This window comes from Cupressus sempervirens, chromosome 11 (assembly GCF_028749045.1).
Source record: "Cupressus sempervirens isolate cs-2001-9-10 chromosome 11, ASM2874904v1, whole genome shotgun sequence".
In the NCBI taxonomy this organism is placed as follows: Eukaryota; Viridiplantae; Streptophyta; class Pinopsida; order Cupressales; family Cupressaceae; genus Cupressus; species Cupressus sempervirens.
Window position 1 is genome coordinate 34,101,405 of NC_143128.1, and position 12,198 is coordinate 34,113,602.

At 35.7% G+C, this 12,198-nt stretch overlaps 2 protein-coding genes across 3 annotated transcripts in view; one reads left to right on the forward strand and one right to left on the reverse strand.

Annotated features, from left to right (window-relative positions):
• The window catches only part of LOC149528119 (uncharacterized), a 79,177-nt gene that overhangs the window by 40,645 nt on the left and 26,334 nt on the right, over positions 1 to 12,198 (reverse strand). The gene's annotated exons all lie outside the window — the stretch shown is intronic.
• LOC149528122 (uncharacterized) lies at positions 4,977 to 7,679 on the forward strand. Of its 2 annotated transcripts, XM_089811091.1 has the most exons (4): positions 4,977 to 6,554; positions 6,666 to 6,790; positions 6,886 to 7,161; positions 7,269 to 7,679. In XM_089811091.1, the coding sequence occupies exons 2-4, from the start codon at positions 6,737 to 6,739 to the stop codon at positions 7,653 to 7,655; spliced, it is 717 nt and encodes a 238-aa protein (XP_089667217.1). In that variant the 5' UTR covers positions 4,977 to 6,554; positions 6,666 to 6,736; the 3' UTR covers positions 7,656 to 7,679. The 2 variants fall into 2 exon arrangements, with proteins under 2 accessions (XP_089667217.1, XP_089667216.1); XM_089811090.1 differs by lacking the exon at positions 4,977 to 6,554 and having other exon boundaries at positions 6,651 to 7,161.

The following is a 12,198-nucleotide window of genomic DNA, read 5'->3' on the forward strand; positions in this document are numbered from 1 at the left end:
TTGGAGTGGCTAAGAATGCAACTGCTCAAGTGGCATGGCATTTTGCAATGACACGACAAGAACATCTCACTGCATCCAACTTAAACATCATTTAATTGTTGCTGGGAATTTTTTGGGTGAAGTTAGGCCACCCAATTGCAGCTCCTGTTGCTTGCTCGCAAAAGAATAAGTTGCTCTGAAGTAGAGAATAAATAAGCAAACAAATTATTGAGTTATGTGAGAAAAACAAGGATGTGAGTTATCAACACTCACAGTGCCAACAACTGTTAGACACTGTATAAATCTAAATCAGATCGTGGCATTTCAGTGAGTTTGGAAAAAATCATTCTAAAATCCCTCAAGTTGACTCGCAAGCTGCAGCATGAAATGAATTCAAAACAACAATAGTTATCAGGGACCTTTGGATGAAACCAGAGGAAGGATTCTCTGTAATTTGGACACAAGTTTAATCTGGTGACAGTAAAAGCATAAGGAGAGTCATGTCCACTTTTGGTTAACATTAGCCTACACATAAAAAACGTGCCCATGAGAACTAATCCACCAAAAAGCATGTTGATGAGGTCGACTAAGGGTTTTCCAAGAAAGAAAGGCCAACAAGATTGATTTTGACAAAACAGGAATTGGAACCAATTTTTTTGTTTAATATAATGTCTCGGGATATTAGCTGCTTCTACTGAATGTGTGTCCAGACAAACTCTGGTTCTAACCGTCATTGACCTATCCCTACTCACGAGTAAAGAAGTACCTTATGCAGGAAAAGTAAGTTGATGGCACCAGAGGACAGGGCAACAGAGGCAGCTGGAGCAATAGAGCTGGTGGATGTAATTGATGTAACGACCGGATAGTGATCCCCTATTGAATCTAATAATGAGAACTCTGAAAAGCAGGAAATTATTGGCATAAACTTTAACAAGGGGTGAAGTGTTGTCCTTAAATCCTCAAAGATACAATTTTGAATTCCACACCTTCCATGTTTGTTGAGGGCTCTCCTACTTGTTCTAAGTCCTCAAGTAGTCATGTCAAATCTCAGTTCTGTTCTTGATGTAGGTATCCTTGGTGTCAAGAAAGGATAAATCAATGTGTTGACATGTCTAGAAAATTCTTAACACGGTTATGTTTCAAAAGGGAATGAATATCTTAAGCCAAGAATGCTAAATCCCCTTTTTTGAGGTTTTAGGTTTTTCATGCAAACTTTGTACTTTTTAAAAAAAACATTGCATTATGGAATTGCATTCCTGTCCTGAATCCTCACACCATTAACTACACAGACTCTTGAGCTTCCCTGAACCTTTGTAGCACATTCTGACCAGAAAATTCAGAAACCAGAATAGCATTAACAAATAACAGATAAATCTAAAACACCATAACACCAGAAACAACCTAGGTAAACCCACCTACTCGACGACAAAACCCAGCCACACCAAAAATACTCTTTTATTGAATAATAATCAAAGTCACAGTACAGAACTCATGAATTTTGAACCTTCACACTGGAAGATTACACTAGACTCTCTTTACAATAATAATTAATCTGCAACTCAAAGAATCAACACACATGAAGAACACTATATACAGTATCAATAGTCATCTACAGAAAACAATGGTAGGTTGAACTGCACACTCAATAATGTTCACAAGAAAACTACTACAATAGATAATACCAAGCAGATAATAATCCAAATGTCCAAGACTTTAACATGAATGATTGTAATGTCCAAATAACAGCCCATGCAACTGACTAGAATGCCAAAAAAAAATCTCACTTGCAATCAGAACAAGAATACATCAGTTATGTTGAGGTCTTGAGTGTCCAGATAAGAAAGTCTTGCCACTGAAGGGCTCATAGCTATGTTGTATCAAATTTTGTACCCATACTCTGCCGCAAGAGCAAGGAAACTTCTCACGGCAGCAAGTAGATGTAGAATGCACTTGTAATCAGAAACTCGCTGTAATGCACTCCTACAGCTTCTCATGGTTCCAAATAAAAATTCCTTCAAATTTTATTAATGTTGTCTCTGTCTTCTCGTCAATTTGGAAACAATTGCAATGATCATTGGAATGCTGACAACCAAAGGAAATGTTGTCACTCAACAAGAAAGATTTGAGAGAACTCTGCAGTTTGATTCTTCAGATCATAACTGTGGTTTTAGATACAAATTTGCATGCAAATTAAAACAATGAAATCCCACCATCTCTCTCCAGCCACAAGACCCTTTGAACAAAAGTGCAAACCATAGAAAACTAGCACTGTCTATTAGTAGGGTGCCGGTGTTATATGACAGCCGTGACAATGAAGAAATCTCTGTTCAAGCCTGATATGGTACCAATAGTACATTACGGAGCCCCATTCACCTATTGAAACCTCAAAGAATCACAACAGAAGAGAAGAATATAATACTTCAATGCTAGAATAGATCTGTTTCTATATCTTTCCCTAACCTGGCTCTGATAATTGTTAAATTTTACAAACCAGAAGAGCATTAACAAATAACAGATAAATCCAAAACACCATAACAGCAGTGATACCCTGGGAAAACCTTCCTACTCAAGGTAAATCCTCAGCCACACCAATAATACTCCTTTATTGACTAATAATCAGAGTCTCAGTATAGAAATCACAAATTTTGACCCTTCACACTAATTACACTATACTCTCTTTACAATAATAATTAATCTGCAACTTGAAGAATCAACACACGTGAAAAACACTATATGCAGTATCAATAGTCATCTAGAGAAAACAATGGCAGATAGAACTGCACACTCAATAATGTTCACAAAAAACTACTACAATAGATAATAGCCCGCAAATAATAATCCAAATATCTTAGACTTCAAAATGAATGATTTTAATGTCCGGATAACAGTGCATGAGACTTATTATAATGCCAAAACAAAATCTTACTTGCCATCAGAATGAAAAGACATCAATTATGCTGAGGTCTTGAGTGTCCAGATTACAAAATCTAGCCACTGAAGGGACTATCACAGCTATGTTATATCAAATCCCGTACCCATACTTTGCATTCCATTCATCAACCACTGCCTATCTCAATCACAAAAAACACATTGCAGATATCATAGTTGAAAAACTCGGTTTCGGCAATATCTCGGCTAGCTCAAAAATTTTGAAAACTCGGAATCGCCAAAAACTCGGCAAAAAAATCAACAATAAATCGGCACTTTTATCGAACATTTGAAAATATATAATTTTTATTGATATATATTAATAAATAATTATGAAGACTATAAATAAATATATTTGTTCTCTATAATGAATTTATAATTTATATACGCTATAAACTTATAAATGTTGTTAATAAACAATGCATATGCATATTAGCATTAAGAATAAATATTAAATATACAGTATTATAATTTATTATATATACATTTATTAATTTATACTAATTTATGACTCTACAATGAATTTATTAATATACAATAATTTACTACTTTAGTATTAATATATAGTATAATAGTATTATAAATCTGTACTATATAGTATTGTAAATTTACAAAACCAATTCAAATAAATTAGAATTTGTATATCATATACTTATCTATAAACTTACGATCATCAATTCATTGCTTCTATAAATTTACAACTTATAGCTCTATAAAAATTTGTATATTATAAACTTATCTATAAACTCACAATCATCAATTCATTACTTTTAGTCACATAAATTTACAACTTATAGCTCTAGAAAAATATATATAGTGATGTTTACGTGTATGCAGGAGCATAATGGTGATGTGTATATGAGGAGATTTGACTATTGCGTTGACTTTCCAAGTCATTCATTGGGGATAAAATTTGGCATACTTAGACAAACTTACATTAAATTTCCAAAAATGTTTTGTATAACCTATTGAAGAGCAAAACCATTATGTGTGTATCCTACAATCAACACTCCATGTGATGGCATCTTTGAGGCATATTGTCGAAATAGTTTTTGTGTTTGAATCTGTGCTTCTACATTTTCTCAACAGTCTGAATCTGTGTGCCTTAATAGTCCTCAGTAATCAAACCTTTCCTCAACAGCCATCGTAGCCCTTTTGTTAGCTGTTGCAGCCTGCGGGAAAATAAGAAAACTCTAAACATTTTCTAGAAAATTTTATCGATTCTCAAGTTGACTTAATCAGCAGTTTTTTTACCAAAAAATCATAAAAAATTGTGATTTTTTCATCCCAAATGTAGTGGGATTTTTTCAAAATATCGTCAGCGATTATATCAGTTGGTAATTTTGCTTGCAATATCTTGCGCTATTAGCGATATATTGCAGTTTTTTAAAACTATGGCAGATATACACCAAACGATGCTACTAAGAGACATATATTGCATAGTGGTGACTTGTCGTTCACTTGTCTGACTCAACCGCATGAAAATGTGTCTCTTCAATGAATAGCATTTAAAACCTTAGTTATCGGATTCGCCTGGAAAAGGCCGGATCCGGATCCACGTATGGATCCGTGAGGATCCGGGCAGGATTCGTAATCCTGCCTGTGGATCCGTAAGGATCCGCGGCCCGCGGATCCTTACGGATCCACAGGCAGGATTACGAATCCTGCCCGGATCCACGCGCGGATCCGCGTGAATCCGCGGCAATGACAGGAGGAGTATGCAAAAACGTGGGCCCATTATCATTTTTTAATATTTTTTTTTTGCCCTAAAGGCCCTAAACCCTAAAAAAGACCCTCTAAATCACAATGCAAGTTCATTTGCTCTCTATTTTGCTCTCTATTTTGCTCTCTCATTTTGCTCTCTCATACTTGCTAGTTTGAAGTGAAGTGCTTGGATTCGAAGGAGATCGGTTGTGGAGCTTCAAATAACTTGCAAGAAGTGTTTAAGGTATGCATTTCAACCATATTTTTGAATTCTTTCATAGATTATTGTTTTATTTTTAGTTTTCCAAATTTTCAAGTTTTTGTGCAAGTGTGAAGCATGGTTTTCTTTCACTTTTTCTAGATTGCAAGAATAGAACAATGAGTAGTCAAGGCTCAGTGGGTGGGGGTGGGGCTGCATCACCAAGTTTCAAAATTGATAAGGGGTCTCCTTTATGGAGACACACAACAAGAGTTGCACAATGTCCTGGGGGTGGGGCATACATATGGAAATGTAATTTTTGCAACATACAACATAGAAGCTCCTATTCCCGAGTGAAACTACATTTTTTGGGCCCTACGGGTGAAGGAATTCACATGTGTCAAGGTAGTGATAAGAAGGGATTACCAGCTGCACAAATAGCAGCATTAGCAAAAGAGCAAGATGATGCTGATAGAGCAGTTGCAAAAGCAAAACGTGGTGCTTCCCAAAAAACAAATATACCAACACCATCATTTGATCAAACAAACACAAGAACACATCCTTTTTTGCCTATGCCAACTACAAATGATGAAGATGAAGACCCATCTCCACTCACCCGCAAGAGAGGCCCACTAGATAGGGCATTCCAAATTGAAAAGAGAGACATTGCTGATCACAAAATTGGACGTTGTTTAATTGCAAATGGTGTTTCATTTAATTTTGCTAGATCACCTTATTTTAGGGAGATGGTGGAAGCAATAAATGATGCACCCCATGGTTACAAACCGCCTGGTTATGAGAAGTTGCGCACTACCATATTACATGATGAGAGGAAAAATGTAGAGGCTCAACTTCAACCAATAAGAGATTTTTGGGTTCAATCAGGTGTCTCTATTATTTCGGATGGTTGGAAAGATTGTAGAAACCGTCCATTGATCAATGTTATTGTTGTATGCCCTAAGGGGGCAATGTTCTTGAAGGTAGTTGATTGTGAAGGGCAAGTGAAAGATGCAGAATTTATTTCACACATTCTCATTGATGCCATAGAGTCAGTGGGTCCTGATAATGTTGTTCAAGTGGTCACGGACAATGCAAAAGTTTGCAGGGCTGCAGGGATAATTGTAGAGTCTAGATATGATCATATCTTTTGGACACCATGCACCGTCCACTCTCTCAATTTAGTGATGAAAGCAATTGGCACCAAAATAGATTGGGTGAAAAGGATATATGAGGAAGCTGAAGAGATTCAAATGTTTGTGACAAATCACCACATGTCACAAGCAATTTTTAGGAGTTTCTCGCACTTGGAGTTATTGAAGGTAAATTTTTATATTTAATATATAATTGAATATTATTGGATTCCACAATTATTAATTTTTGTTGTTGTTTACATTAACATGTTTTAATTTTTAAATGTTTTACTAACTTGAGTTTAACATGTTCTTAGGTTGCTGAAACCCGCTTTGCCTCTCACACAATCGTCTTGAGACGACTTGTGAAGGTAAAAGAAGCATTGAAGCATATGGTCATTAGCCCCCAATGGGGCATTTGGAAGAATTCCAATACAACAAGGGCTTTAAATGTGAGAAGAATGATACTAGATGAGGATTGGTGGGGTCTTGTGAGTTATGTGTTGGAAATCACCGATCCAATAATGGCAATGCTTCGCTTCGCAGATAGTGATGAGCCATGCCTTGGGGATATTTATGATTCCATGGATAGTATGCTGGAAAAAATTAAAATGGTAAGTTTTACGCTCTTTTACAACAATTTTTTATTTGAGAGATATCTAGATTCTAAAGTTTAAATTGACATATTCACTAATTATAATTATTATTCATATTTCATATCTTAGGTCATACAGAGGAGGGAGAATGATCCTGAGGACACCCTTTACAAGAAGGTGGAAAAAATTGTTCATCATCGATGGAACAAGATGACCACACCTTTGCACCTCCTTGCATATGCTCTATCCCCGAGGTACTGTAGTTCTTATCAAATGTTTGTGCTTATTTTATCCAATGTTTGTGCTATTGATATTTGATAGTGTTCAATTGTCTTTTGTTATCCCCAAGTACTATAGTGCAGATGTACTTCGCCTTCCAGGTAGAGTGCCACCATTTAGAGATGCAGAGGTTGCAGATGGGTATAAGAGGGCACTAGCTAAGATATTCCAAGATCCAGAGATTGGGGCAATTGTGAGGAGTGAATTTGCTGCTTTCAACTCAGGTGAGGATTTCAACCCTATTGCCATAGCAGACCAAAGCAGGATGGGTGCCATCAAATGGTGGTACCTTCATGGGCAAGCCTTCACGTACCTCCAACGTCTTGCCATAAAGGTCCTATCCCAAGTAAGTTTGTAAAATTAAGCTTAAGGTTAACATTCTCAATTCCTTGAATTTATTATTTAATTTATTTATCTTGATTGTTGTATTGATAATTTTTAATTTCTCTTTAGGTTGCTAGCTCTTCTGCCGTTGAGCGGAATTGGAGTACTTACTCCTTTATCCACTCAATCAAACGCAACCGGTTGGCTCCAAAAAAATCAGAAGACCTTGTGTTCATTCACAACAATTTGCGCTTGTTGTCACGGAAGGATCCTAAGTACAAGAAGGGGCCCGAAAAGCTTTGGGATGTAGCACCCGAGACTCCTGATTTAGATATGACCATTCGAGATCTTGCTAGATCCACTTTGATTGATGTGGATGATGAGGAGGAGGATTATGAGTTAACAATCCCCTCTACTACTAGTGGTTTGGGTTCCTCTACTAATACAGATGCAGCACTTGCAGCTCACCAGTACCCCTCTGATGCGGATTTTCTTGAAAATCCATTTGATGATTAAATAAAAAACTTTAGTGTTGCCTCTTGACTCTTTTATGAGTAAATCATGTTATAAACTTTAAGTTTAATGATCTATATTTTGAATGTTCAAGCTTTCACTTTCAGTAATTCAATGTGAATGTGTTGATTTTCTTTATAATTGTGAAAATAGATTAATTATCAATGTCATTGATCAAGTATACTAGATTCATACTATGAAATGATTTAGTTTTAGAATTATGTATATTTCTCTTATTTTTTAGTATATATATATATATATATGCACGAATCCTCCACGAATCATAATTGGGAAAAAAAAAAAATCCCGAATCCACGGATCCGATTCACGTGCCCGAATCGGATTTGCGTCACGAATCGGCAACTAAGTTTAAAACACATGAGACACTTTAATTCCAAAATGCTATGCGAAACGTAAGACTGACTAAAGCATTAACCGATAGAGAAGTTGTTTCATGAGCTGAGCTAGAATAAACTTCATTGCCATTTATGTACGACACCAAGTAGTGGAATACAAGAACTATTCACAATAATAGTGACACTACATTTGATGTAGCTCTTTAATAACAACCAGAATAATAGTCTTTGCAGTATTAGACACCCGATCAAAAGAAGGAAATATGCATTGCTGAGGGTAAGCATCGCATACATATGACCCTGCAAATTGAAGAAGCCATCGCAAGTAAAAGAAAAATATCTCCTTGCAGCTACAAACACTAAAAGCTTGCATTACCACTCCTTGAAGAGTTCTTTCACCATGTACTTGCAAGCATACAATTAAACTCAGAACCCCACAACTATGTTAAGAATAAGATATGAACAAATAAGGGGTTATCTTTGAAAAAACAAGCATAGCCAAGCTACTCAGCAATAGAAGGAAACTGAGTTACTCGACACAAGAACAAACTGAAACAGTTAATACCGAGCAATGTTAACAACACGAACCAGTTGTGTTATCCCACCGCGTAAACTATGAAAAATAAAACCCCAAATCACAAAACAAGAACAGAGATTGTTGCTCTTTCTTTTCCAACAAACAAATGCACAACAGAATAAAGATTTAAATGGAGACAATCAAATCATAAGAAGAGATGTGCAATTTTTTTCTTGCATTTATATTCAAAATGGATTACAACTAGTAATCTAGAAACACACTTCTATGACAAATAACTATTGCTGATACAAAAAACAAAATCTCCAGCACTCAATGGTTGCCTACTAAGTTTAATCAAGCTTCTATGAGCTTTACAATAGTCTGAAGCAATCATTGCTCTACAGACATAGAAAAAAAATATTAAGCTACAATTGCTACTGTAAAAACTCAATGAGAAACAGAGGAAGGCTGCTCTATTTTCTCTTTGCTATATGCTCTTCTATATTCTTCTGCTCCTCTCTGCTCTCCTTGGAACGTTGCCTTCTCCCTTATTTATAAGTCAGGAAACTTCACCGCTAAGAAATTGACAAAGTTGCTTCAAAAACTTAGTTGCTAAGTTACGGTGAAATAGGGGATAAGATTTCTGAGCATCAATTAATGTTGACCTGCTGACATGGTTCAGCAGTGCAAGCTCTTTCAAGCTATTGGAAATTAAATGAGCTGCTTAGGAATAGAATCATAAAAAGGCTTCAGACAATTTGATTTAGTTTCAAATTCCAACACTCCCCCTTTGTCTGAGCCGTAAAAAAAAAACTCTCAAAAGATCATGCTTGATCCAAATCAACTACACCTAAAATCTTCCTTAGTTGTTGAAAATTTCCAATGCTTAAAGGTTTGGTGAAGATGTCTGCTAGCTGCTGCTCAGACCTGCAAAACTCCACATGTATTTCACCATTTTCAACTAATTCACGGATAAAATGATATTTGATTTCGATATGCTTGCTTCTACCATGAAACACAGGATTTTTTGTTAAAGCAATGGAAGACATTATCAAAAAATATGGTGGTTGCTTCCAATTGTTCTTCCTTCAAATCAGCTAAGATCCTTCTTAGCCAAACCGCTTGACATGCTGCTGCATTTGCTGCAATATACTTAGCCTTAGTTGTAGATTGGGCAACTATGGGTTGCTTCTTGGAAGACCAAGAAATTACACCAGAACCCATATGAAAAACATAACTGGGAGTACTTTTTCTATCATCTAGACTTCCAACCCAATCACTATCTGTATAGCCAACTAACCTAGAATCATTTTCAGCAGTATATAATGTCAGCCGACTTGATTGTCGTCGTTGTTTTTGTATTCTGTAGCTGACGTCGTCGGTAAGATTTTGTTGCCGACAAGTAAATAGTTTGTAGCGGACATAATGTTTGTGGCTGACGGACTCCTTCGGGAAGGTTCGGCGGATAGTATTTATATCCCGTCTGGGATCATTGTAAATCATCATTCATCTTATGAAGCATAATATAATGTTCTGGCATATGTGAATAATTGAAGGAGTTCTGTTGTTCATTGTCTGTGTGCATTTCTTAATTAACCTTTTGTTACATCCCAATTTTTGCCCTAATTTCTCTTAGTTAAAATTAGCCGTTGAACCAAAATAAATTTTCAAGTTCAAGTGAAGTTAGTCGTTGTTCCATCATGGTAGTTATAGCCGTTGTTTTATTTATTCATGTTCATGTGAAATTGAAGCAGTTATCTTAAAGCGTTGCATCGATTTAAAGAACTAAATGAATATATAGTTTTTAGCCGTTGTGTTCATGTGAAGTGAATATAGTTTCTAGCCGTTGTGATCATGAAAATATTTTTTTTTAGCCGTTGTTCAGTCAGTTATTATTTATGATGAAATTCCTAACGACATTATTTAACAAATTATGAATTATGAAATTGATGTTTTGGTGAGAATGATTGTTTTGAAGGTTGCAGGATAAAGACTCGAGAAGGAGGAGAAGCATTACGAAATGAGGTCATACGGAAATGGAATGATCATATGACCTAGTTATTAGGAATATTAGGTTTGATCAAAAGTTGCCATGGCAGGATTGTTAAAGCTTGACAACAAATATCAAGTGGGAAGTTACATGAGTTAAAAATAATATAAGATTTTAAAAACTAAATAAGAAAATTCTTACCTTTATTTAATAGTAATATCATTTAATAATATATCATTAATTTGATTAAAATCATAATTAAATATTTGCAAAGTGGCACTATTATATTAGATCTATAATACAATAATGTCACCTTGTATACACTTAATTATAATTCAACCAAAATAATAATATAACATTAAATTATATTAATAAAACTTTTTCCACCTTTTGTTCCAACGATTCACATTCCAATCGATGGAAATTCAAATCGCATGGTAGTCTTGTAATGGCAGAAGTTGTAAAGCCGTGCAATATCAATTTATATGTGGTCTTTGTCGTTTTTGGGCAGTAACAACAATTTCCGTCTGTTTATGATTCCGCCATAGTCTCAGAGCCTCTATAGTCTGCAACCCGAGTTTGTTCTTTATTTTTTTTGCTTTGAATCCTATTCTATTCGACTAAGATTCTGATGCGGCATATACATTTAACCCGGTTAAGAATCATCGTCTATTCTGAAAGACGTGATCACCTGCAACTTTAATTCTGCCTAGCACGAGATCATACTGCTGAGCAAAAACGAGATCTTACTTGCATATCACTGAGCAGTGGAATTTGCGGCTAGATTGAAGAGTTTTAAAAAACAAGGCACATTGAAATCCGTAGCCAAGGATATGATAAATCTTCTAAACTTCTTTCATTCATGTTTTTCTCTGTCATTTCGTGGTCGAGTTGATATTAAATGTAAGAGTTGGGTGCACTGAATAGGGTCCTGCTATTACCATGTGCTCATCATATTAGAAAATACCAACAGAGCTTGTACCTATGAATAATAATAAAAGTAGTTGATACTTATGATGGTGTCGATAAACGAAGTAGTAAGACTTTTGTTCTCATCTTATTTTGTTTGTTCTTACCACTTCATTCAACCATGTTTTTGGTTGTAGAACTATACCATTGTCAACTGTGTCATAAATCTGTAGAATTGTGTCATGAAATGTTCTGTCCCAATCAATCAAAATCAGTAATAATGATCTACTTTGAATACCAAAGAAATTCTGAGCATGCAGAGTCATAATCTTATGAAAAAGTATAAGATGTAACAAGGAATCACCAATCAAAAGATCTATTGATGGTGTGAGGTGTAGATGAATCTGACAAAAAAAAAAACGAGAAAGACATCAGTAATTGATATTATACAAAATAATCTGAAAAGCTCATGTAATTCCACTTTGATAATTAATTGTCAAGCTGAGCGGTGGAGATAGAGTTATAAAAACCCACCTCTGAAATCCCTGGCTAGGGCGATAAAAGGGCAAACATGCCACAACAAAATGATCGCGTTGTTGTCCTGATACTTCAGCTATTCAATCAAATAGCTATTGGGACCTCAACCCACCTGAGTATTCCGATGACTGGATCGATGAACATCCCAAGCCTGACCTCAGGGTAGGGAGGGCCGTTCTATTTATTTAGAACTTGTGGGGATAAGTAAAAAGGTCCGTGGTTGGGAGGTTAAGCCTA